Source organism: Ornithorhynchus anatinus, chromosome 1, assembly GCF_004115215.2.
Source record: "Ornithorhynchus anatinus isolate Pmale09 chromosome 1, mOrnAna1.pri.v4, whole genome shotgun sequence".
Lineage (NCBI taxonomy): Eukaryota > Metazoa > Chordata > Mammalia > Monotremata > Ornithorhynchidae > Ornithorhynchus > Ornithorhynchus anatinus.
The window spans coordinates 109,740,535-109,768,436 of NC_041728.1; the positions used below are offsets into that span (position 1 = coordinate 109,740,535).

Consider the following 27,902-nt stretch of genomic DNA (forward strand, 5'->3'; position numbering starts at 1 on the left):
GGTGGGACCGACGGGATCTGGTGACGTATTGAATATGTGAGTTGAATGAGAGAGAGGAATCAAAGATGATGCCAAGGTTACGGGCCTGTGAGACGGGAAGGATGGTGGTGCCATCTACAGTGACGGGAAAGTTCAGGAGAGGAGAGGGTTTGGGTGGGAAGATAAGAAGCTCTGATTTGGACATGTTAGGTTTGAGGTGACGGGAGGGCATCCAAGTAGGGATATCTTTAAAACAGGAGGAAATCCGAGCCTGGAGAGAGGGAGAGAGATCAGAGGAGGAGATGTAGATTTGGGTATCCTCTGCATAGAGATGGTAGTCGAAGCAGTGGGAGCGAATCAGTTCCCAAGGGATTGAGTGTAGATGGAGAATAGAAGGGGACCGAGAACTGAACCTTGAGGGACCCCCACAGTTAGGGGGTGGTAGGAGGAGCCCATGAAGGACACTGAGAATGAGCGGCTAGAGAGATAAGGAGAACCAGGAGAGGGCAGAGTCAATGAAGCCAAGGTTGGATAATGTTTCCAGAAGGGGGTGGTCCACGGTGTCAAATACAGCTGAGAAGTCGAGGAGTATTAGGATGGAGAAGAAGCTATTGGATTTGGCAAGAAGATCATTGGTGACCTTTGAGAGGGCGGTTTCTTTGGAGTGAAGGGGACGGAAGCCAGATTGGAGGGCATCCAGGAGAGAGTTGGAGGAGAGGAATTTGAGACAGAGGATGTAGACGACTCGCTCAAGGAGTTTGAAGAGGAAGGGTAGGAGGGGGGTGGGGCGGTAACTGGAGGGGGCTGTGGGATCAAGGGAAGGTGGATTTTTTTAGGTTGGGAAAGACATGGGCATGATTGAAGGCAAGCTTATTATGGGCTAATAAGCGCTTAAATACTATTACTACTATTATGATAATTATTATTATGTTACAATAATGCATATTTGGCTCAGTTTCCTTTTTTATCAACTTAGAAGAAAGCCAGCTGGTTGTTATCAATTTAATGGGATTCCAATAGAGATTAGTCACTGTGAGGGGGATTGTCCCATGTGTCAGACTGGGAGCCAGTTCAAGTGCTGGGGATATACATGAGTGTTTTATACTGTTTTCAGCCGGCCTATCCCCTCTCCGGTCTTGATTGCTTTCATGTGTGGGTTTCTTTACCGTTTCGATTTTAGTGCCTAGTATCAGGTAGCATGGGACTTCCACAAATTGGCACTGTAAGCTCGTTGTTGCCAGGAAACATGTTTACCAATCAATCCACCAATCACATTTTTTAACCACATACAATGTACAGAGCACTGTACTAAACTCTTCGGAGAGTTCAGTATAACAGAGTTGGGAGACACATTCCCTGCCCACAACTAGCTTACAGTCTAGAGGGGAAGATACATTTTAAAATAAATAAATTATGGATATGTACAAATCTGTTGTATTCTCCCAAGCATTTAGTGCAGGGCTCTGCACACCGTAAGCACTCAGCAAATACAATGGATTGATTAAATGATGTGTGACTATTAAATGCTGTGCCTGGTGAGAGCCATCAGGGGCCTCCTGAGCCTGGGTCATTCTAACCCAGACCAACCTCAGAGCCCCATCGGCAGGGGATGCCCACGGGCTGTGGCACCCCCACTCTCTTCACCCCCGTGGGGATACCCAGTGGGAAGTGGGGTGCAATGACTTCCGCAGCTGCTTTTTTTTTCCAGTTAGAGTCTCCTGCTGGTCTCATCTCCCTCATCCCTCCCCATCCTCTCTCCCCACTCCCTAGTCTCCCAAGAGGCATTGGCAGAGGAAAAGAGCATGTCTCCCTCTCCCCTGGCCTTAGACTTCCTGCTGAGTGGGTCCAGGAGCAGGAGTGGGCAGGGCCTGGTGAATCCCAAGCGAAATCACATCGATCACCACTACCCCAGGGCCATTGTTTGGAGACTCATAGATCGGGTACTGTTATAAGCACTTTCGAGAGTATAATATAACAATAGAACAGACATATTCCCTGCCCATTACAAGCTTACAGTCTTTAGAGGGAGAAAGATATTAATATGAATAAATAATAATAATAGTAATGTTGGTATTTGTTAAGCGCTTACTATGTGCAGAGCACTATTCTAAGCGCTGGGGTAGATACAGGGTAATCAGGTTGTCCCACATGAGGCTCACAGTCTTAATCCCCATTTAACAGATGAGGTAACTGAGGCACAGAGAAGTTAAGTGACTTGCCCACAGTCACACAGCTGACAAGTGGCAGAGCCGGGATTCATAGATAGATAAATAAGGGTGTGTCTATGCACCTGGGCTGAGCACAGGTAAAGATTGAGGCCGTCTCTCAGCCATGCCAGGCTGTTCCCCCAACCCTGTGATAATCATTGCCCACCCCTGAGGAAAGAAAGACTGTAAGCCCTCTAGACTGTGAACCCTTTGTGGGTAGGGATTGTCTCTCTTTATTGCTGTATTCTACTTTCCAAGCACTTAGTACAGTGCTCTGCACACAGTAAGCACTGAATATTTATGAATTAATTTAACAATAGAATGAATGAGTGAAAGATCTGAGTCAACACTGAAGATCAGAATTACCAACACTTCCGTTTGCATTTTAGTAGAGGATGGGGTTTTGTATCCGTTCAGGTATGTCTACACTGGTAATTATTTTTGATTACTTTAATAATCTTTTTTTGAATTTGTAATTGCTGTAGCTGTTAACTATTATTAGCAATGTTTTGACGGTTGAAACGACAGGATTTAGTGACAGATTGACTATGGGGAAGATGTCAAGGATAATGTCGAGGTTACAAGCCTGTGAGACAGGGAGTCCGATGCTGCTCTCTGCATGAATGCTCTAAATGAGAAGTCAAATTTACATTTCCTCATTTTTAGTATATTTTTATTGGATTTGTTAAGCGCTTAGAATGTGCCCTGTAAGCACAGTACTAAGCACTAGAGTAGACACAAACTAATCAGGTTGGACACAGGCCATATCCTATATGGGGCCCACCGTCTTAATCCCCATTTTACTGGTGATGTAACTGAGGAACAGAGAAGTTAAGGCACTTGCCCAAAGTCACCCTGCAGACAACTAGCAGAGCTGAGATTAGAATCCAGGTCCTTCTGACTCCAAAACTCATGCTCTTTGCATCCATTAGGCCAGAATTCTTCCCATACTTCCAATCCTTCATACCCACGCTTCCATGCTCCAGAGATGTCTGACTGCCCCCCAGCACTTACTGTGAGTGGAGCATTGGAATAAGCTTTTGGGAACTAAATGATGCGTAGAAGGAATCCAGGTGTTACCTGCCTTGAGGAGCATGCAATTGAGCAGGGGCTGAACTCAGGGACTCCTCACACCCTGCAGCCCCTTATGAAAAACTGCTATCTCTACTAGGATTGCATGTCTAACCCACAGTGCTCAGGGTCCTTTTGGCCCTTGTAGCAAGGTGCGTTTTGGGAGAGCCTGGAGAGGAGACAACATAATCGAGCTCCCTATAGTCTCAAGAAAGTTGGAACCCACTTAAAAAGCCAAATTAGTAACAAACCACAAATGATTAGATGTCAGCTTGGTCTCAGAATCTCTTTTTCCCACTTGCTCCCTTCCAGGAATATTCCTCCATTGCCCTTGGCATAGTTTCAGATTGGTAATAGGAGAGAAATATTTGGCATTTCAAGGTGAATTATTTGAGTTTGCCCCGTAAGCAAACTCGTGTGCCCTGTAATTTATTTTGTCTGTCCCCCATTCTGTACTCTAAGCTCCTTGTAGGCAGGGAACATGTCTACCAACTCTGTTGTATCGTACTCTCCCAAGCCTTTAGTCCAGTGCTCTGCCCATATTAAGTGCTCAATAAATATGATTGATTGATTTCCAAGAGGCCTTCCCTGATTGAGACTATTTCCCCAACTCCCTCTCTCTTCTGTGTAATCCATGCACTTGGGATTACATCCTTGAAGCACTTGAAGCCCCACCCTCAGCCTCACGGCAATTAGGTCCATATCCATCATTTATTTTAATGTCTGTCTCCCTCTCTAGATTGTAAATTCCTTGTGGGCAGGGAAAGTGGGAGCGTGTTTACCAGTTTTTGTTATCTTGTACTCTGTATTGTAGTCCCCAAGGCCTTAATAGTAATAATAATAATAATAATTAGGGTACTTGTTAAGTACTTACTATGTGCCAAGCACTGTTCTAAATACTGGAGTAGATACAAGTTAATAAAGGTTGGACACAGTCCCTGTGTCACATGGGACTCACACTTTTATTCCCCATTTGACAGAAGAGGTAACTGAGGCCTAGAGAAGTTAAGTGACTTGTCCAAGGTCACACAACAGACATGTGGAGGAGTTGGATTAGAACTCAGGCCCTTTTGACACTCAGGCATATACTCTATCCACTAAGCCATGCTGCTTCTCTTAGTTCAGTGCTCTGCATGCAGTAAGAGCTCAAAAGGTACCATTGAATGATTGATCATTTAGGGTCTCCCTTTCATAGACCTTAGTTACTGAATTCCTCATTTCACATCAGGGTAGAATCTCCATTCAGCCTGATGTTTGGAGGGCTGGTGGTGGGACTACAGGTTACCTTGTCTCAGTTATCAATTCATTTAAAATCTCATCCAAGTCAGCTAGTCTGAATTCCTAGTGGATAAGCTCATTATGGGCAGGGAACATGTTTATCAACTCTGTTGTATTCTACTCTCCCAAGCACTTAATGCAGTGCTCTGCACACAGTAAATACTCAATAAATACCACTGATTGATTGACTGATAAAACACTGAGGCCTGAACATTCCACAGAGGTTTTGAAGTCCCCTCTAACATTTCAGGTTTATTTCTCACTCTAATATCAACTGTGGTTATTTCAGTCATTGCAAAGATATGTGGCTTCCTTACAGCAATTTAGAAATTTTTCTTAGTTGTTTTTAGGATGTACTAAGCCTCTATGCTAACTAACTGAGTAAATTCAGGCATTCATCAAGTAGGTTTTTCCAATTGGATGGTGGCTGGCAGAGAGGATCTTTGCATTCTTGCCATCCAAACTGTCACCATGCTGGTCTAAGCACTTGTCCTATCACGACTTGTTGACTGCATCGGCCTCCTCGCTGACCTCTCTGCCTCCAGCCTCTCACCTCTCCAATAAAAACTTCATTCTGCTGCCCAGACCTCTTCTCTAAAAAATCATTTTACACATATCTGCCCATTTCTCCAAAACCCTTTAATTGTCCATTCCTCTCTGAATCAAGAAAAGCCTGCTAACCATTGGTTTTAGGGCACTCAATAAGTTCTCTTCCCCTCTGGTTATCCTCACTTCTCTCCCACTTGACCCTGACTTGCACTCTTCCCTATTCTAAAGCCAGACTGTGCCTCATTCTCTTCTCTCTCATCTTCAACTCCTTCTCAACTCCTCACACCTGCCTGGAATTCCCTCTCCTTCTACATCTAACAGACCACCACTTTCCCCATCTTCAAAGCCCTTATAAAATCATACCTCCTGCAAGAGACTTTCTCTGATTAACCTCTCATAGTCTCACCCTATTTCCCCCCTAATACTACTCCAGCACTTTCTCATCAGTAAAGCACTTGGACACTCACTCCCTGACCCCTTGTAACACTTATGTACTGATATTTAAGCTTTTGCTGCTTCCCTCTCCCTTTAATTTATTTTAATGTCTATCTCCCCCACTGTAGTGTAAGCTCTTTGAACACGGAGATTCATTCAATTATTCCATCATATTTCTTGAGTACTTACTGTGTGCAGAGCACTGTTCTAAACACTTGGATGGTGTCTACTATTTTATGCTCTCCCAAACACAGTGCTCTGCACAGAATGAGTGTTCATTAGGTACTATCGATCGATGGATTGAGGAGATTGGCAAAACGAGGATTAGTCATCAAGCATTCCCTAACCCCAACAGCGCTCCCAGGAAAATGGACCGCTATGATTAGAGTTTTTTAGTCAGTGGTCTAAGGCACTAGGGTTCAATCAATCAGTCATATTTATTGAGCACCTACTGCGTGCAGAACACTGTACTGAAAGCTTGAGAGAGTACAGTATAATAGAGTTGGTAGACACATTCCCTGCCCAAATGAGCTGAGCTTTTCTGTGTGCATCCTATTTTATTTATTCTTTTTTTTTTTACTTTCACTCAACCTAGTCAATTCCACCTGCAATCACTGTTAAAGGAACTGGTTGAATGTCTGGCCTGGAGATATTTTATTATGGTATCATCTGGAGTGGCTTTTCATATTCAGAACTCACTCAAAATGCCAAAGAAAGGAGCATATTTATAAAACACAGTTTCTCTCTATCTCGTAGAAACTGCTGGAGATCTCTCCACTGGGCTTGGCTCTCGGCTGGTTTCTGTGTTATAATGCATCTTAACATCAGCTAGAACCCTTTGGCCATCTTTTTAGCTCTTAAAAGTAAATAATACTGATTTGCGAAACGTGGGCAAGTTTTCTAACAGTTACTCCTCTATTTATTTTACTTTAGGGGATGCTGAAATTGGCACCAGCAACACCAACTCTTTGAAGAATGATGATTTCACCATGAAGGGTTTATTGGATGACATTAACGATGATGATATTTGGGGCTCCACACAAACCATGAAATCCTGTGGGAAAGCCGTTTCTATAGAAACTGCAAGTTTAAGTGAATATGCTAGATATGTGCTAAGGACAATCTGCCAGCAGGTAATTGGTTGAGCCTTACACAGTACTGAATCCTCATATGTCTGGGATTTGTGTTGATTTGGGATTTTATAGGCTTATCCCATCCTGGTTCTTGTCTTCATTCATTCAATCAATCAGCAATCAAACCTCTGTACTAAGCGTTTGGAAGAGTAGACTATCCCTGCCCATAACAAGCTTACAGTCTAGAGTGAACAGTGAAGGCAGTCTACAATCTCCTGGTTCTCTTCCTATCTCTCTGGCTGCTCATTCTCAGTCACTTTCATAAGTTACTCCTCTGCCTCCCATCCCCTAATTGTGGGAGTCCCTCAAGGCTCAGTTTTGGGTCCCCTGCTATTCTCCATTTCCACCCACTTCCGTGCAGAATCCATTCACTGAAGGCTTCAACTACCTTCATTTTGCAGCTGATTCCCAAATTTGCATCTTCAGTACTGATCTTTTTGCTTCTCTACAGTCTCATATTTCCTCCTGCCTGAGGACATCTCCCTTTGGATGCTCTGCTGACACCTTTACCTCACTGATTTCCTATAATGCAGCAAGCTCACTTCATTCTAATGCAAACCTACTCATTGCACCTCAATCTCGTCTATCTCTCTGCCAACTTCTTGCCTGTGTCCTCCCTCTGACCTGGAACTACTTCCCCCTCCATATATGACAGACCATCACTCTCCCCACCTTCAAGCTATATTAAAATCACATCTCCTTCAGGAAGCTTCCTGACTAAGCCCTCATTTCCTCTACTCCCTCTCCTTTCCTGTGTCATCCTTGCACTTGGAGCTGCACCTTTTATTCACTCCACCCTCAGCCCCACAGCACTTATGTGCATATCTGATGTTTATTTATTGTAATATCTGTCTTCCCCTCTAGACTCTGCACTTGGATCTCTGACTTTGGGCATTTGATAATAGCCCCCACACCCAACACCACAATAGTTATGTACATAGCTTCATATTCTATATTTTAAATTATTTCTTTATACTAATGTTTCTTTCCCAGTCTAGACTATGAGCTCGCTGTGGGCAGGGAATGTGTCTGTCAACTCTGTTGTTTTGAACTCTTCCAAGTGTTTAGTACAGTGCTCTGCATAGAATAAGCTGTCAATAAATACCATTTGATGATTATGATAGTCTGTAATCTCCTTGTGGGAAGGGAGCGTATTTACCAACTCTGTTATATTGTATTCTCCCAACCTTTTAGTACGGAGCTCAGCACATAGTAAGCACTCAATAAATATCATTGATTGATTGATTGATTGATTAAATCTTGTTGAAAGGAAACGTGCATTTGGATGTCCCCTTCCACATTTACCTGGGATATCTGTTCTATTTGTTTGAGTCAGTCAATCGAATTTATTGAATGCTTAACTGTGTGCAGAGCACTGTACTAAGTACTTGGGAGAATACAATATAATGAACACATTCCCTGCCCACAGTGAGTTTACAGTCTAGAAAGGGAAACTGGTAATAGTAATTATAGTTCTTGTGATTAACTTGTATCTACCCTAGCACTTAAAACAGTCTTGTCACACAGGAAGCATGTGACAAATACCATCATTATTATTGTGAAGTACTTTCTACGTGTCAAGCACTGTTCTAACCTCTGGGATAGAATCAAAGATATTCATGTTGGAAATAGTCTCTGTCCTACAGACTAAGTAGGAGGAAGCATGAGTATTAAATCACTGTTTTACAGATGTGGAACCTAAGGAACAGAGTAGTTAAGTGACTTGCCCAAGATCACACAGCAATCAGGTAGGGAAGCCGGGATTAGAACCCAGGTCTTCTGACTCCCAAGCCCATACTCTTTCCACTAGGTCACCATGCTTCCCAGTTGAATCTCAGCATTCATCATTATATGTGCTTATCCTCTGCCTACACTAGAGTTGGCTGCCCTTCTTGGCCCTTCAAAAGGCTATGCCCTCCATCTTTGTACTTTCCAGTTTAAGCCTGGGTGGTTCCATTTAGCAATTCCAGGATATGATGCTTCAGGATTTTTCAGGATGCCTGGCCTTGATCATAAAAGACACCTGCAATAGTTCATGGAAGGATTATAGGAGGAAAGCTTGTCTTCAACCATCTCCCTTTGACTCCCCAGCCCACCAGGAGCTAAAAGCCCACCATTGTATCATGTTGGATAAGGCTTCTCTAAGTGTCTGCCGCATGGCATGGTGGCTAGAGTACGGACCTGGGAGTCAGAAGGTCATGGGCTCTAATCCCGGCTCTTCCATTTGTCTGCTGTGTGACTTTGGACAAGTCACTTCACTTCTCTGTGCCTCAGTTACCTTATATGTAAAATGGGGACTGAGACAATCCCTTTGGGACAGTGACTTTGTCCGACCCGATTTGCTTGTATCCACCCTAGCACTTATTACAGTGCTTGGTGCATAACAAGCACTTAACAACTACCATTATTATTATCAATCAATGGTATTTATTGAGTGCTTACTAAGTGCAGAGCACTATTCTAGGTGCTTGGGAGAGTACAATATAAGAGAATTAGCAGACATGTTCCTTGCCTAAAATGAGCTTACAATCTAGAGGGGGAGAGAGACATTAATATGAATAAGTAATTTATAATAAATAATTTAAAGGCATGTACATATTCGCTGTGGGGTTGGGAGTGGTGCTGCATGTCATGGAGTGTGGACTAGTGGATCGCTTGACCGATCTTGGAATCAGAAGACCCGGGTTCTGGTCCCAGCTCTATCACTGGCCTGCTGCGTGACCTTGGGCAAAGCACTTAACATCTCTGGTCCTTGGTACTCATTAGTAAAGTGGAGTTATTAATACCTCCATCTGCCTTCCACCTCAGGATGTTTCACGTCAAAATGAGGTAATTGGTGTGAGTTCTTTGGAGTAATGAAAATGTTATGCAAATTGAAAATGGTGTTATTACTGTTGTTAATTATGCTTCCAGGAAGCACTCAGTCTAAGTGCCCTGATGGTCATCGCCTGCTTCATTATATGTTGTTTTCAGGAATGGGTAGGAGAGCATTGCCTCAAAGAACCAGAAAGGTTGTGCACAGACAAAGATCTCATCCTAGATCCTGTTCTCTCACACAAGCAAGCCCAGAAATTGTTGCAGCTGATTTGCTACCCTCATGGAATTAAAGAGTGTACAGAAGGGGACAACCTTCAAAGACAACATATTAAGCGCATCCTTCAGGTATTGGAAAGACTTCACTGTTCACTCTGCATGGACAAATTTACTGTCGATAGTTGCTTTGTTTCCCTATCCCATTCAGCCAAAATCAGTATGCATAAAATTCAGAATTTTTTCTGTGTTTGCTATTCACCTCTACTGGTCCTGACTTCTGGTGGTTTCTGAAAACCAGGCTTCCCGTTTCAGAGAAGTGCCCATATTCTCCTGCCATCTTCTTCATTCATTCATTCAATAGTATTTATTAATAATAATAATGTTGGTATTTGTTAAGCGCTTATTATGTGCAGAGTACTGTTCTAAATGCTGGGGGAGATACAAGGGAATCAGGTTGTCTCACATGAGGCTCACGATTAATCACCATTTTACAGATGAGGTAACTGAGGCACAGAGAAGTGAAGTGACTTGCCCACACTCACACAGCTGTCAAGTGGCAGAGCCGGGATTCGAACCCATGACCTCTGACTTTCAAGCCTTGGCTCTTTCCACTGAGCCACGCTATAAATACCAACATTATTATTTATTGAGCGCTTACTATGTGCAGAGCACTGTACTACGCGCTTGGAATGTACAAATTGGCAACAGATAGAGACAGTCCCTGCCTTTTGACGGGCGTACAGTCTCCATTTGGGTGGAAGATACAGATTCTTATTCTAAACTGATCCTGTAAGTGGATAAGTGGTTGAGAGATTCTGGCCCCATCTCTTTGTTCATCTTTCAGTCTTTTCTTCTTCCTCTGCCCCAATGAGAGGTTCTGAGCTCAATCAATCAATCAGTCCATCAGTGGTATTTATTTATTGAGCGCTTACTGTGTGGAGAACACTCTACTCAGTGCTTGGAGAGTACAGTATAACAGAGTTGGTAGATACATTCCCTGCCCACAACGAGATTCCACTCTAGAGGGAGAGACAGACATTGGTAGGGTCACAAAACAGACAAGTGGTGGAGCTGAGATTAGAACCCATAACCTTCTGACTCCCAGGCCTGTGCTTGATTCATTCGTTCATTCAATTGTATTTACTGAGCGCTTACTGTGTGCAGAGCACTGTACTAAGCGCTTGGAAAGTACAATTCAGCAACTAATAGAAACAATCCCTACCCAACAGTGGGCTCACTGTCTAGAAGGGGGGAGACAGACAACAAAACAAAAAAAGCAAGTAGATAGGCATCAATACCATCAGAGTAAATAAATAGAATTATAGATATATACGCATCATTAATAAAATTAACAGAATAATAAATATGTACATATGTACACAAATGCTGTGGGGCAGGGTGGGGGGTAGAGCAGAGGGAGGGAGTAGGGACAAGGGGGAGTGGAGGAGGAGCAGAGGAAAAGGGGGGCTCAGTCTGTGAAGTCCTCCTGGAGGAGGTGAGCTTTCGGTAGAGCTTTGAAGGGGGGAAGTGGCTAGTTTGGTGAATATGAGGAGGGAGGGCGTTCCAGGCTAGAGGATGTAGGATGTGGGCCAGGGTTTGACAGCGGGACAGGCGAGAACGAGGCCCAGTGAGGAGGTTAGCGGTGGCAGAGGAGTGGAGTGTGGGGGCTGGGCTGTAAAAGGAGAGAAGGGAGACAAGGTGATGGAAAGTTTTGAGAAGCTAATAGTGAGTAGTTTTTGCTTAATTTGAAGATTGATAGGTAACCACTGGAGATTTTGGAGAAGCGGGTGACATTCCCAGAGCGTTTCTATAGAAAGATAGTCTGGGCAGCAGTATGATGTATAGACTGAAATGGGGAGAGAAAGGAGTTTGGGAGATCAGAAAGGATGCTGATGCAGTAATCAAGTCGGGATATGGTAAGTTATTGTACTAACAAATCCACTGTGCCATTCTAGCTGGGTCTTCCCCTGTCCCATTCCGATGAGAGTGTTCCTCCCTAGCAGGAGCCTGGGCTGACCTGGCCCGGAAGGGAGTGAGTGGTCTCTGAACCCAGTCACAAGACCTTTCTGAGGCTGAAGATAGGAGGCCCCCAGAGAGATCAACTGCTCAAGTGAGGGCAGTCTCCAGAGATGACTGAGGCAGGAGATCAGTAAAAAATAAAAAATGTTGGTATTTATTAGGCGCTTACTATGTGCAGAGCACTGTTCTAAGCGTTGGGGTAAATACAGGGTAATCAGGTTGTCCCACGTGAGGCTCACAGTCTTAATCCTCATTTTACTGATGAGGTAACTGAGGCACAGAGAGGTTAAGTGACTTGCCCACAGTCACACAGCTGACAGGTGGCAGAGCCGGAATTCTAACCCATGACTTCTGACTCCCAAGCCCGTGCTCGTTCCACTGAGCCACGCTGCTGCTTCTCAGTACTATGTGGAATATTGGATAAAGTACAGGCCTGGGATCCAGAAGGTCATGGGTTCTAATTTTGGCTCTGTCACTTGTCTGCAATGTGACCTTGGGCAAGTCTCTTCACTTTTCTCTGCCTCGGTTACCTCATCTGTAAAATGGGGATCAAGACTGTCAACCCCTCGTGGGACAGGGACTGTGTCCGAACCAATTTGCTTGTATCCGCCCCAGCGCTTAGTGCAGTTCCTGGCACATAGTAAATGTTTAACCCATACCATAATCATCAGTATTATTATTCTCATTAATAATAATAATGTCTCAGAGGACATGAGATGCTCACTGGCACTGTGGTCTCTCCCTTTACCCCACTTTCCTCCCACCCTGACTTACCCCAACAGTCACGTATGAACGCTAAGAGATAAAGGCTGGTGTATTGTTCTTTCCCAGGCACTTGATTTAGTGCTCTGCACACAGTGCATGCTCCATGAATTCCCTTGATTATTAATTGAAAGACAAACTGTACATGTACTCTGAATTACCCCACTTGGGCAAACCAGAAAACTGAGAACTATGGAAAATGGAAAGCTTTCCTTCCCTCATAGTTTATTGAAGTGGGAGGACTTTGGGTTGGTGACACAATAATGGCCTCGTACTACACAAGCTTTTAGTACAGTGGACTGCCCCCAGTAAGCGCTCAGTAAGTACCATGGGTTGACTACATGCTGTTGCTGTTTCTCTCATGGAAGAGTTTGGTGCTTTGTCTGCTCGGATTGGCCAACTAAGCGAAGGAGGTTTGATCCCATAGAGTTGAGTACTCTCCATCCTTCACAATGAGAGTTGCAACATTGACCAGGTTTGGGCGTCCCAAGCCTCTTTCACCATATAAACCTCCTTTTGCTGAGAATCTGGTGGTGGAGGCCAGCAACTTCTCAGCTCAACAAGGTCTAGTGGAAAGAGCATAGATCTGGGAGTCAGAAGACCTGAGTTCCACTCTTATCTCTATCACTTGCCAGCTGGGTGACCTTTAGCAATTCATTGAACGTCTCCGGGCCGCCGTTTCCTCATCAGTGGAATAGCTGTTCTCCCTCCTTCTTAGACCATAAACCTCCTGTGGGTCAGGGACTATATGGACCTGGTTATCTTGTGTCTACCCTACCGCTTAGTACAATCTTGACAAATAGTAAGTGCTTAATGAATACCGCATTTATCACTATTATTATTATGTCACTTCTTCGACGCTCCCCACCCCACAGCAGGAAGGGCATGGACAAATTGCAACCGGGGTCAGCTAATCGAATATTTATTGTTTATAGTTTCCAAGTATAGTAAATATAATATACATGTAGAGAGGCAGAGGAAGAGAGAGAACAATCTATTTTTAGGGGTCACATGTAAACTGTGTCATGGTAAGTTGCTCAATGAACAACTTTGCCTAGACCTATACTGAGCTGCAACACTCTGTCTCTGCTTTTTTCTCTTTGTTTGTTTCTTTAGGTGTTTGTAAAGCACTTATTATGTGCCAGGCACTGTCCTAAGTGCTGGGGTAAATGCAAGCTATTCAGTTTGTCCATGGAGGGAATTATAAAAAATAAAACTGACCCAAAAAACACATCAGGTTTACTCAATTCTACATCCTGACCATGGTCATGACAGATTTCAGCACTCTTAAGAATCATGCTGTGTATGATTTAAAAATATGTTTTTCATGCAGTTTGACTTGATTCTGTCCAAATGCTCAATATCCTCAATTGCTTATGTGGAATGTATTGACCACACTTCACCCAGGGGATCTTGGGACTGGAGATGAGGTGAGGAAGTAGAAAGCAGAGGGAGAAAAGTGACTTACTATAATCACAGTCACAGTTACAATCACAGCCACAGTCCTTTTTCTTAGTGCCTTTAATAATAATAATAATAATAATGATAATGATAATATGTATTAAACACCAAGCAAATCGAGTTGGACGCAGTCCCTGTCCCATCTGGGGCTCATGGTCTCAATCCCCATTTTATTCACAAAAGCCAATGAAAGGTCCTTTCATCAGGATATTTTTAGGACCTTTTGGTGTCAAAAGCTTCGATGAAGCAATAATAATAATTAATAATTGTGGTACTTGTTAAGCATCTACCATGTGCCAACACTGGGGTAGAAATGTTAATTAGGTTGGATACAGTCCCTGTCTCACATGGGCTCACTTATCCCCATTTTACAGATGAGGTAACTGAGGCACCGAGAAATTAAGTGACTTGCCCAAGGTCACACGGCAGCCAAGTGGCAGAGCTGAGTTTAGAACTCAGGTCCTTCTGATTCCCAGGTCTGGGCTCTATCCACTAGGCCATGCTGCTTCCAAAAAAATGACTACATAGAAGATGTAAGAAGCTTACAATGCTAGGAATACAAGGGAGTTCGGAGGTCATGTGTATATACTAGGGATTCAATTCTTGTTTTCTTAAATGAGCAATAGCATCACAATACCGAGTGTGACCTAACTTGGAGGTGGGGAAGAGAAATGGACCAAATCAACTCACGAAGAACCAAAGGGGATCAACAGCAAGTGAAGCACAGCAAAGTCCCAATTGTAATTTATTTTAATGTCTATCTTCTCATTGTAAGCTCCTTTGGTGCAGGGATCGTATCTACCAATCTGTAGTATGATACTTGCCAAGCAGAGAAGCAGCGTGACTCAGTGGAAAGGGCGTGGGCTTGGGAGTCGGAGGTCATGGATTCTAATCCCAGCTCCACCACTTGTTAGCTATGTGACTTTGGGCAAGTCCCATTTTCTCTGTGCCTCAGTTACCTCATATGTAGAATGAGGATTAAGATTATGAGCCTCACGTGGGACAACCTGGAAACCTTTGTATCTATCCCAGTGCTTAGAACGGTGCTCGGCACACAGTAAGCACTTAACAAGCACTCATCGTTTAATACAGTGCTCCACACTCATAGTAAGTGCTCAATAAATACCACTGATTGATTGATCAGTGTGTGTCTGGATTCGGAGTCTCATGGTAACGTGTGAGTACCCGAGAACACCCTTGCCAGGAAATGACGCTGAGCCAGGTTTCAATCCTCTGTTTATTGGACTTATCAAGTTGTCGTAATTTATTCATATTAATGTCTGTCTCACCCTCTAGATTGTGTAAACTTGCTGTGGGCAAGGAACGTGTCTTCCAATTCTGTTGAATTGTACCCTCCCAAGTTTAGCACAGTGCTCTTCCCACATTAAATGCTTAACAGAGAAGCAGCGTGGCTTAGTGGACATAGCATGGACCCGCCCCTTGTCTGCTATGTGACCTTGATGAAGTCAATTTACTTCTCTGTGCCTCAGTTACCTCATCTGTAAAATGTGGATTAAGACTCTGAGCCTCATGTGGGACAAGGACTGTGTCCAACCTGATCTGCTTGTATCTATCCCAGTGCTTAATACAGTGCCTGGCAATAGTAACTGCCTTTTCAAACAGTGGTAATTTCCTTGGTAAAACATTCTTTGATTTATTTGATTTCCCTCAGAATCTAGACCAGTGGACTCTCAAGCAGTCCTGGTTGGAGCTTCAATTAATGATCAAGCAGTGCATGAAGGAGCCTGTGAGTATTGGCTTTGTTTTGTTTGCTTGCCAAAAAAAATATTTCTAACCATTTAATGCAAAATAAAGTATGATCAAGTTTGTTCATGGATTGAGTGACACCTACCATGAATGTGCTAGTTTACTTATGTTTCACTGTAGGGTTCTGGGTCTGTGGCTGAAATGAACAGCTTGTTGGATAATATTGCAAAGACGACAATAGAGGTGTTTCAGCAATCCGCTGATTTAAACAATAACTCTTCTAACTCTGGTATAGGCCTCTTCAACCCAATTGCTATTGGAAACGCTGACACAAGTAACACAAGACAGAATGGTAAAAAGGCATTCCTAAGGTATTTTTCTGTAGCTTTTCTGTATTCTAATGATTTGAATTATCACCTATGGCAATCTTGGCAGTTTCTCTCCCGTAAAAAGGAACTGTTACTACCTCAGTAAATCGGTTTTGATGTAAGGCATAGGGATATGAAGAGCACTTCTTTGTAAGTTGCTGCTAATTATATTCATTTAATAGTAAATTAAGGGTATATTGTAATGATCATTTCTTTGTTAGTCTAAATCCTGGACTGAAAATCCAAGCACCCAAACTCCTGGAAATGACAGGTAAAAATCAGAATGTGGTTGACTTACTCTGCTGGCCCCAGATGGGCAAACTGGATGTTATGACAGTCATTAAATGAGAACAGAAGGGATCTTAAAAAGCTGGGATTCTGAAACAAGAAGAAGACGACCTTAAGAGTAGGAGTTTTCTGCCCAGATCTTAGTAAGACATTTCCTTTTCACCACCAGCACATGCTTTTCACCAGAGGTGAAGCTGGCACCCCAGCCAGTCAGATTTGCCAGCTTTTCCATTTGAGTGGGATTTCCATTTTACTTTCCATTTGAAAGTCTATGTGGTATGGACCTATGTGGTCAAGGCCAAAGGCATTAAGGAAATGGAAGACGGTGTTTTATTGACTCCAGTCTCTGAGGTGTGGGAGGTCATGTTTGCTTTCTCCAGCGGTGCTTGGCTTAGTGTTTCTGTCCTCTGAGTAATGTCAAACAACAATAACTACTGGGGTTGCTGTAAAATAAGCTCCGGTTATGGTTTTAGCTCCTCCGAACGCCGAGGTGTGTGGTTGATGGCTCCGCTGATTGCCAAGCTGCCTACTTCCGTCCAAGGAAGGGTCCTGAAAGCAGCTGGGGAAGAGCTGGAGAAAGGACAGCACTTAGGATCCTCTTCAAAAAAGGAAAGAGACAGGCAAAAACAAAAAAGGTATGGCAGCGAGAACCTCCTCCCTCCCCAGGGTTAAATGAGGGAGACCGTAACCTTTTAGTGCCATTGTTCTTGTCTGTCCGTCTCCCCCGATTAGACTGTAAGCCCGTCAAACGGCAGGGACTGTCTCTATCTGTTGCCGACTTGTTCATCCCAAGCGCTTAGTACAGTGCTCTGCACATAGTAAGCGCTCAATAAATACTATTGAATGAATGAGTAACCTTGTTTTGGTCAGGGAAAGTGTCTGTCGACTCTATTGTCATCTCCCAAGGGCTCTGCACATAGTAAGTGCTCAATAGATACCACTGATCGATTTGATTGATTGATTAGAGCGCATATAGCCCAAGACCAACTGGTCAAATGCTCACATTTGCAATTAGGGCCCTAAAAAACTGTCTGTGCTCTCTGCAGTCATCAAATAATAATAATAATTGTGGTATTCGTTAAGCACTTACTATGTTCAGGGCTTACTATGTGCTGGGATGGATATAAACAAATCGAGTTGAACACAGTCCCTGTCCCTCCTGGGTCTCGCAGTCTCAATCCCCATTTTACAGATGAGATAACTGTGGCACAAAGAAGTGAAGTGACCTGCCCAAGGTCACACAGCAGACAAGTGGTGGAGCAGGGTTTGGAACCTACAACCTTCTGATTTCCAGGCCTGTGCTCTATCCACTACACCATGCTGCTTCTCGCCACTGTGGAGATCAATATTCACTTTAAAATTCTCTGCAGCGTAACAGCAAACTTTAGGATGGTTACTGAAGGTGCTCAGCACTTTGCTGTTGCTCAATAAGAGTAGAGTTACAAAATTCTTCATTCAGCTGGCCTTTAGTAGCTTACGCATCTTGTTTTTCACAATGCATTTGATTTCAAAATGCGACATTTGGGAAATGAAGAGATTGAAAGAGGACTGAAATATTATCATTCAACAGGAAAGGGAGATTGAATCAGGCCATCCAAAGGAAGCAGACAGCTATCCCAGCATGGACTCACAAAGCTTGCAAAGGCAGTTCTTGGTCCGCTTCTATTCTCCATTTACACTCATTGCCTTGGAGAATTAATTTGTTCCCACAGCTTCAACTATCATCTCTATGCCGATGACGCCCAAATCTTTATCCCCTTCCCTATTCTCTCACCCTCCCTCCAGGCTTGCATCTCCTCCTGCCTTCAGGACATCTCTCCTTGGATGTTCTCCTGCCACCTCAAATTCAACGTGTCCAAAACAGAGCTCCTTGTCTTCCATCCCAAACCCTGTCCTCTCTCAAACTTTCCCATCACCATAGACGGCACAACCATTCTTCCCACCTCTCAAGCCAGTATACCTTGGTGGCATCCTTGACTCCGTTCTCTCAATCACCCCACGTATTCAATCTGTCACCAAATCCTGTCGATCTCACTTTCACAACTTTGCCAAGATCCGCCGTTTCCTTTTCATCCAAACCATTACCACGTTAGTCCAATCTCTCATCCTATCCCGACTGGGTTACTGCATCAGACTCCTTTCTGATCTCCCAACCTCCTCTCTCTTCAGCTTCAGTCCATACTTCATCCCATTGCCTAGATTATCTTTCTACAGAAATGTTCAGGGCATGTCACCCCCCTATTCAAAAATCTCCAGTGCTAGCCTATCAATCTCTGTATCAAACAGAAACTACACAATATTGGCTTTAAAGCTCTCCATCACCTTGCCCCTTCCTACCTCACCTCCCTTCTCTCCTTCTACATCCCAGTCCACACACTCTGCTCCTCTGATACTAACCTTCTCCCTGTGCCTTGATCTCACCCGTCTTGCTGCCATCCCCGGGCCCACGTCCTACCTCTCGTGTGGAATGCTCTCCCTCCTCAAAGCTGCCAAACACTCTTCCCCCCTCAAAGCCCTACTGAAGGTGCTCTTCCTCAAAGAGGCCTTTCCAAACTAAGCCCCCTTTTCCTCAGCTCCCCCTCTCTTCTGCGGCACCTCGACTCGCTCCATTTGCTCTTCTCCCCTCCCCGCCACAGCACTTATGTATATATGTATATATCTAAGCACTTAATACAGTCCTCTGCACTCAGTAAATGCTCAATAAATACAATTGAAAATCTATAATTCCACTTATTTATATTGTTGCTTGTTTATTTGTTTTGGTATCTGTCTCTCTCCCCCCCTTGCAGACTGTAAGCCCACTGTGACCAGGGATTGCCTCTCTTTATTGCTGAATTGTACTTTCCAAGTGCTTAGTACAGTGCTCTGCACACAGTAAGTGCTCAATAAATACAATTGAACAAATGAATGAAGGAGAGAAAACAACTTTGGGGTACTTTGCCTCTATGCTATATAAACTGTGGAAGGATGGTATCTATGGAATTTTCCTAGTTAAATACAATAATAATAATAACAATCATGATATTTTTTAAGCACTTACTATTTGCCAAGCACTGTTCTAAGCACTGGTGTAGATACAAGGTCATCAGGTTAGACACAGTCCCTGTCTCACATGGTGCTCACATTCTTAATCCCTATTTTACAGATGAGGTAGCTGTGGCACAGAGAATTTAAGTGACTTGTCACACAGCAGACAAGTGGCAGAGCTGAGATTAGAACCCATGTCTTCTGACTCCCAAACCCGTGCTCTTGCCATTAAGATATACCTCTTCAATGTTTATCACAATAATGAAAGGGAAGAAGTGAGGAGGAATTTGAGAGGAGGGGTCCTGATAGTAAAGGTTTATGGTTCTGGCTAATAACTGAAGTCTAGATATAGAATTTGAAATTTTTTGGAGCAAAATTCTCTGATATGTGAATAAGGGAGTTGTTTTCTGTAGTATATTGCTCTGCACACGGTAAATCCTAAATAAATACAGTTACTACAATTTCCCAAATAGAGATAGTTTACATTTCTTTCTAAATATCAATACCACTACTAATACCAGTAATTAATTGTCTAACCCTCTCTTCTTTTTCCAAACCACTGAACACATCAGTTATCTCATGTTTGAGAGAGGTATTATTACACCCATTTTACAGATGGGGAAACTGAGGTCCTAAGAGGTTGAATGACTTGTCAGAATAGAGCAGAGTGGAACTGGAAGCCAGGGCTACTAACTCCCAGACTTACTCATCTCCCACCAGACCCCAAGTTTAAGAGCTGTTAATGTATGGCATTGATTCAATTGATTTCTAATGCTGTTATTCTATTGGCTGTAGTCCTTTCGGGCAGTACCTAGCGAGTGTGATTCACTCAGACATCACCTGCCGTATCCTTTGGCACTGCAGCAGTTTTCTTTTCAAAAAGAAATGAGAACGGGACCCACAACCGGGGGTAGGATGTGTATAATGGCAGGAAGTAATCAGCTGACTTTCCTTTCTGACCCTCCTGTGTTTCCTTTTGCTACAGCATGTCTCTCTTGAGCCAGCAGCCTTTCCTTTCATTGGTACTTACCTGCTTGAAGGGACAGGATGAGCAGCGGGAAGGGCTCCTAACATCCTTGCAAAACCAAGTCAATCAGGTAAGAGAAGGTGCATTTTCCCTTTCCCGGGTACGTTCATCATCTATTCCTTTTCTCTTTTTTTTTTTGTCACTGCTTTGAACCTGATTCTCCTACAGCTGGTCAGGCACGTTAGGAGGAACACTGATGCTCCTGGAAATGTGTTCATTTTATGTGAAATGTAGGTAGTAGCCAACACACACTGTTCCTCTAGTGATTTTGTTTTATGATATTTGTTAAACACTTACTCTGTGCCAGGCAAAGCTCCTCTAGACCGTAAGCTCATTGAGGGTAGGAAATGATTCTGCTTATTGTTATATTACACTCTTCCAAGTGCATAATACAGTGCTGGGCATACAGAAAGTACTCAATAAATATTCATTTTCAGTCATTCATTCAATCACATTTATTGAGCCCTTACTGTGTGCAGAGCACTGTACTAAGCACTTGGAAGGTACAGTTCAGCAACAGATAGGGACAATCCCTACCCAGTGGGCTCACAGTCTAGAAAGGGGAGACAGACAACAAAACAAAGCAAGTAGACAGACATCACTACCATCAAAATAGATAAAAAGAACCATAGATAAGTACACATCATTAATAAAATGAGTAGAGCAATAAATATGTACAAATATATACAAGTGCTTTGGGAAGGGGAAGGCGGCAGAGCAGAGGGGAAGGGAGGAAAGGGATTGATTAATTATTATTTGATATAATTGATTATAATATAATTGATTAATTATTAAATGCTGGTGTAGATACAAGATAATTGGGTTGGACAGAGTCCCTGTCCCACATGGGGCTCGCAGTCTTAATTCCCATTTTACAAATGAGGTGACTGAGGCACACAGGAGTTAAATGACTTGTCCAGTGTCACACGGCAGACAAGTGGCAGAGCGAGGAGTAAATCCCAGTTCTTCTGGCTTCCAGGCTTGTGCTCTTTCCAGTAGGCTACGCTGAATTGAAAGATTTGGTGCTCCTCCCAAAGTGCCAAATGCACAGCCAGAGAGTAACTTAGAGCCCTAGGAGAACTGGGCTTATTGAGTTCTGAAAACTCTTGAGGTGAGCTGGTGCTCTCATTTTAGATTTTTTGGCGAAGAGAAAAGATGACATTTAATCTCTCCTTACACAGTCTGCCCAGAGCTCTCCTATAAATATTGTATCTTTAAAAAAAAAATCCCTCAGGTAGAATAGATTAAGTAGAGGGACTGAAAACACAAGCCCCCAGCCAAGAGATGCCATTTCATTCACCCACAGTACTCTCAGAGGCCTTAAGCCTCTTTCAGACATAGGTGAATGGCTCTTCTTTACCTCCCTGATCAATCCCATTGAAACTGCTGGCTTCTCCTAGACACCTGTTCAAATTGTTGCACCCACATCCTTTTAGATAGTTTTTGCTCTCACTTATTTGTCTTCTTTCCCCCTTGCTCTGGGCCTTCATTCATTCATTCATTCAATAGTATTTATTGAGCGCTTACTATGTGCAGAGCACTGTACTAAGCGCTTGGAATGAACAAGTCGGCAACAGATAGAGACAGTCCCTGCCGTTTGACGGGCTTACAGTCTAATCGGGGGAGACGGACAGACGAGAACAATGGCAATAAATAGAGTCAAGGGGCAGAACATCTCGTAAAAACAATGGCAACTAAATAGAATCAAGGCGATGTACAATTCATTAACAAAATAAATAGGGTAATGAAAATATATACAGTTGAAGATCCAGCCCTTTTGATCTTGCCAAAAGAAAGCATTAGATGTAATGGGTTCAGAAAAGTGAAAACCCCAGACCAGGGTTAGGGATGGTGTTAGTAGAAAGAACTCCTTTTGGCCTTCCTAACAATTGAATTCCTAGAATTCTTAGTAAGGTCACTGGTCATAGTTGGGAAAAGTTCAGAAAAGTAGCCAGTGTTCGGTCAAATCTCTGTAGTCTGTAGGAATTTGGTGTAGAAAACCATAGAAAATTGAACTCTGCAACTATCAATCATATGTTATCCAGTAATTTGTTGCCCTCCTCACTGATCCTCCATTGAAGTTGTGAGCAACTAGCAAAACAGACTTGATTTTCTCCTCTCCCGTCCCTTCTCCAGTAGAGATGCTAACAAGCGGGGAAATAACTCACACTGGTCAGAAAAAAAAAGTAAGAAAGAACCCCCACACAGAGTCTCAGAGGGCATCATCAGGCTTTGTCAGTTAAAAGTCGACTTCCACCCAGGCTCAGGGGGACGGCGGGTCTGAAGGCTGGTGTCAGAGCACGGTTTTACCCTAAATCCGGAAAGAAGTCAAGCTCTGATCCCCAAAATCGTTCATTTCTGGTCTTAGATTTTAAGTAACTGGAGGGAAGAGCGATATCAAGATGATGTTAAAGCAAGGCAGATGATGCACGAAGCATTGCAGCTCCGCCTCAACCTGGTAAGAGAAATCATTCTGGCTTTTTTCCTTAGCTCCACTATCCAGAAGGAGAATGAGACTATGAAAGCAGCGGTTTTGGGTCTGTAACTGGACAGAGACTGTAGTGTTCAGTGGTCCCTGCACCACCTCAGTCTCTATTTCCAATGCTTCATTAATTTTCATTTCCCTTTTTCCCAAACTCATCCTTTTTTTAAAATCTCCACACTAACCAGGAGGGAATTTGTTTCCCATCTCGGAGGCTTAAACCCTGCACATCCATCTAACATTTTTTTGTAACACAAAAATAGCTTAGGTAGTTCAGGCCCCCAAGACACATTTTGTCCCCAGTTATCTGCATTTTTCAGACAAGCTGTGTATTTTGCCCCAAATGACTGTATAATGCAGGCTAAAGTTTATTCTTAGCTCTTTTTAGCCAGACAGTTTGATGCATAGACTCAGGTATGCTGTGGACATAAATATGATAATCATGTCTCCTGAGACCTTCTTAGATCCTGGATAAAAAGTTAACAAGAAATAGGATTTTGCTATCTTTGATTCTTGTTAGAAATTAGTTTGAAACTGTGTTTCTGAAATAAAAAGCATTTGATTGAACGAATTGCACTGTGCATGAGAGTTAGATGAAATGTTAATAGAATTTTTACATTTTTCACATGAAACTTGAGGGTTCTTTTTTTAATAAAATGTATCTGTCTTGGCAGAATAGGCAAAGAGGCCAAGAATTAATCCAATTTGCTCAGGTGACAGGATGAACAAGAGTTCAGAATTATCCTAATTTGGGACTCAAGCTAGTAAACTCAGGTCCAAATGGTAGATCATACTACTCTACCTTGCAGAATAAATCATCTTATTAATACTCATTAATTAATTAATACTTATCTATTTGTTAAGCACTTACTATATGTCAAGTAGTGTTCTAAGTGCTCAGGTGGATACAATTTAATTGGGTTGGAGACAATCCCTGTCCCAGTTAAGGCTCATAGTCTAAGTAGGAGGGAAAACAGGTATTGAGTCCCCATTTTTACAGTTGAGGAAGCTGAGGCACAGACAAATTTAGTGACTTGCCCAAGGTCAGATCATGCAACAAGTAGAAAAGCTGGGATTAGAACCCAGGTCCTCTGACTCCCCGGCCTTTGCTTTTTCCACTAAGACATGTTGCTGCTTCTCACACTTTCTCTCCCCAGGAGAGACCAGATTCATACTAGTGGATTTTAGTCCTGAAATACATTCATTTAGCATATTAAAAAAATAATAATGTCTTGTACCAAATGACATGCTTATCTTGTGAACACAAGGAAAAGGGGATTTTAAGCTGTATAAATGAAAGGGCGTAAATGAGCTGTATTCCTAAAGGGGTTAACTAGAAGGATATTATCCTGATTTGGGATCTCTCCCTGCTCCTACCCATCTCCCAGGGTGCAAATTAAAAACAGAGGATGGGGAGGAAAATCAAAGGCTTGGCTCATCCACACACTGGAAAATGAAAAATGATATGGAACAGCTTTACCTATTTGATATAAAATGTATTTTCTATTGGGTTTGGCTTGCTAGGTGGGTGGGATGTTTGACACCGTGCAGAGAAGTACTCAGTGGACTACAGACTGGGCTCTTCTGCTCCTTCAGATAATCACTTCAGGAACCGTTGACATGCAGACAAACAGGTAGGTCCCGATCTCTTTCAATTTCTCCTGCTGCATGGATGGGATTTTCAGATCTTAGCCAGTCTGCCTAAAGCGATTTCTCTGGATATTTTTGAATATCTGCTTGTCCAAAGACTATTTGCACTGTTTGCTTTGCTCTGATTACGGTACCCTTATTGCTGCTCAAGATGTCACATAATGATTATCTTTCACTTCTTAGTGAATTATTCACCACTGTGCTTGACATGCTGGGTGTTCTCATCAATGGGACATTAGCCTCTGACCTTTCAAATGCTTCCCAAGGGGGAGCGGAAGAGAACAAAAGGGCATACATGAATTTAGTGAAAAAGCTAAAAGTAAGTCTGTGATTTGTGCTTTCACAACAGTTCACATGTTCACATCACCTCATGCAATTTCTGGGTTCCGGCTATGTAATTATGATCATTTGAAGCTCCCAGTTTGAACATTAACCAAAAAGAGATCACATCTTGCTTTCAATTAACAACTAAAATACTTCTTGTGATACTACTGTGTTCCTCACAGCATAGCACACGTGAGCCATTTTGCTGATCTTGAACCCTAGTTGGAATATTTTAAGAAAAGTAGGGTCTATGAGTAGTAGGCAAAAAACAACAAAAAAAAACCAGTATATAAAATCAGGCAGCAAAAGATGGTAGAAGAGGATTAGATGCTGATAGAATTGTACCTCTACACTCAAGAAATTGCTCTGTAGGCTAGACAGTCCCCAAAACATCACATTTCTCTAGTTCTTGACATTACCCACATCAGTGAAATTTTAACCAAGGTAAGACAAAAGTTGCAATAATCAGCTACCTTACCAATTAAATGACTGTAAGTTGTCTGTGAACATACCCTGGATGGCCGAGAACCTTTCGAATCGCTCAACTCCTGCCTGTGGATCCCAAACACAAATGTGTGTTTTTCCTGCTCCAGCCCTAGGTGGTCAAATTGAGCAATAGCCCCGATTAGATTGATGTTCTATTTTCTGCTCAAATAGAAGAAATGAAAAACACTACCCAAAGCAGCATAGAGATGAAACCCAGGCTACGCTAAAGTTCTGAAGAACATCCCATCTAAGGAAAAGGAAATGTTTCAAATAGGAACTTCCTGGTTTTAAATTCCGCAAACTTTGTAATTTTCTTTCACACTTCTCCTTTCTGTTAGAAAGAACTAGGGGACAAACGTTCAGAAAGTATTGACAAAGTTCGCCAGCTGCTCCCTTTGCCAAAGCAGACGTGTGATGTTATCACTTGTGAGCCCATGGGATCGTTGATTGACACGAAAGGAAACAAAATTGCAGGATTTGACTCCATAGATAAGAAACAGGCAAGAGTAAATGTTTTCCTTAAATCTATTCACCTTCATTTTGGTTTAATTATTTTTTTCCAGGTGTCTAAGTCAAATAGTTTTAGGAATTTGGTGTCAGTTATAAAGTCCTTTGACTTTCTCACAGTTCATTATTCAGTAGACGTTCTTCATTTTGAAATAACTGCATCCTGAAATTTCACCCATCTTAATAGTTGCATGTTAATGTGAATGGAGTGATTTGATAGTTTTGCTCAGTGCAGTTTTTTCTAAATTTCTAGCCTATGTTAAGAATTTATTTTTTGCCTGAAACTGGACAAAAGTCCTAAAGCAAACAATACATTAAAATACTTTTGATATTGCAATGTGCGATAAATCAAATCCTTTTCCTTGCCAGTGGTTTATCAATCATCAATATCGATTGAGTGCTTACCGTGTGCCGAGCACTGTTCTAAGCTTTTGGGAGAATACAACAAAACAAAATTGGTAGACATGATACTTTCCCATAAGGAGCTTACAGTGTAGAGGGAGAGTCAGACATTAATATAAATAAATTGTGGATATGTACATAAATGCTGTGGAGCTGAGAGTGGGGTGAATTACAATGGTTTAAAGGATACAGATCCAAGAAAAGCAGAAGGGAAAGGAAGTAGAGGAAATGAGGGCTTAATATGAGAAGGCCTTTTGGAGGAGATGTGATTTTAATAAGGCTATCAAGGTAGGGAGAGTGATGTTCGGTTGTATATGAAGTGTGAGGGAATTCCAGGCCAGAGGGAAAATGTGGGCAAGGGCTTGGTGGAGAGATAGAAGACACTGAGTTATGGTGATTAGGTTGGCATTAGATGAGCAAGGTGTATGGGCTGGGTTGTAGTAGGAAGTCAGGGAAGTAAGGTAGGAGGGAGCAAGGTGATTGAGTGCTTTAAAGTCAATAGTAAGGAGTTTCTGTTTGAGGTAGCGGCAGATGGGCAACCACTGGAAGTGCTTGAGGAAGAGGTAGATGTTGTGTGAACTTTTTTCAGAAAAATGTTCCTGGCAGCAGAGTGAAGTGGGGACTGGAGTGGGGAGAGGCAGGAGGCTGGTAGGTTGGCAAGGAGGCTAATGCAGTAAGTAATCAAGGTAGGATAGCATCAGCATAGTAGCAGTTTGGATGGAGAGAAGAGGACAGATTTTAGCAAAGTCTTGAAGGTAGAACTGATAGGATTGGGTAACAGGTTGAGTGTGTGGTTTGAATCATCATTATAATCAGTGGCATTTATTTAGCACTTACTGTGTATGAGTGAGAATGGTGAATTGAGGATTATGCCAAGGTAGCAAGCTTGTGAGACAGAGAGGTTAGTGGTGTTTTCTGTAATCATGGGAAAGTTGGGGAGGACAGGGTTTGGATGGAAAAATGAGTTCTCTTTTGGGCATGTTGAGTTTAAGATGAGTTGTCCTGAAGGCAGGAGGAAATACAAGGCCACAGAGAAAGATAACAATGGAAACGGTGTTATAACAATATATTATAACAATAGTGTATAACGAGATATTTTGTTTTAACGATATAGTCTTTTTACAGTGGTGTATAAAAAGAGTTATTGGCCTTTTTTAATCACACAGTTTGCAGCTGTGTCCAAAAGCTACTGTTGGATGGCTGCTCATTTTACCTGAAGGAGTCTACTCTATCAGTTTTTACCATGATGTTTTAAACTGTTAGCCACTCTAATTGTTGAATGCCTGGTGGTTTTTAGTTAACACAGATTTGGCTTGTACTGTATCACGGTACAGGCTATTGATAGCTATGGTCTTTAAAGTCATCACCTTTTAAAATAATAAGCCCCTTAAAATTGAGGTGTCTTGGTATTATAAAAAGAAAAAAAATCAAGTCTGATGTACACACTTACAGGGGAGAGTTTTAGTATAGATAATGGAAAGAGCAGATGATCCATTCACTTCTGCTAAACACACATGCTCACTGACTCACCTTATTCCTTTCTTGTTATGATTTCCTTTTGGCTCAGTCCTTCAGCATCTTGGAACCCATTTGGGCTTTGAAAGAAGTCACTTAGAGTTGGAGGTGAGAGTAGGAATTAGCCCCTAGCCCCTGAAAATAGTCTGCCTAGTGGAATAATCAAGAAAGTTCTGTACAAATTGTGCTAAA

The 27,902-nt window shown here is 42.6% G+C and overlaps 2 protein-coding genes across 4 annotated transcripts in view; one reads left to right on the forward strand and one right to left on the reverse strand.

Moving 5' to 3' along the window:
- The window catches only part of P2RY12 (purinergic receptor P2Y12), a 101,056-nt gene extending 75,608 nt beyond the window's left edge, over positions 1-25,448 (reverse strand). For all 3 annotated transcript variants that reach the window (XM_029061719.2, XM_029061694.2, XM_039912666.1), the window contains exon 1: positions 25,279-25,448. The gene's annotated coding sequence lies outside the window, so the exon portion shown is untranslated. The remainder of the gene's footprint in view (positions 1-25,278) is intronic.
- MED12L (mediator complex subunit 12L) overlaps positions 1-27,902 on the forward strand; it is a 521,479-nt gene that overhangs the window by 424,404 nt on the left and 69,173 nt on the right. The window contains exons 26-35 of the mRNA XM_039912671.1: positions 6,453-6,652; positions 9,626-9,814; positions 15,600-15,674; positions 15,815-16,005; positions 16,764-16,925; positions 20,303-20,414; positions 22,713-22,802; positions 24,351-24,460; positions 24,660-24,795; positions 25,625-25,786. Of these exons, the coding sequence (XP_039768605.1) occupies positions 6,453-6,652; positions 9,626-9,814; positions 15,600-15,674; positions 15,815-16,005; positions 16,764-16,925; positions 20,303-20,414; positions 22,713-22,802; positions 24,351-24,460; positions 24,660-24,795; positions 25,625-25,786 (1,427 nt within the window). The remainder of the gene's footprint in view (positions 1-6,452; positions 6,653-9,625; positions 9,815-15,599; positions 15,675-15,814; positions 16,006-16,763; positions 16,926-20,302; positions 20,415-22,712; positions 22,803-24,350; positions 24,461-24,659; positions 24,796-25,624; positions 25,787-27,902) is intronic.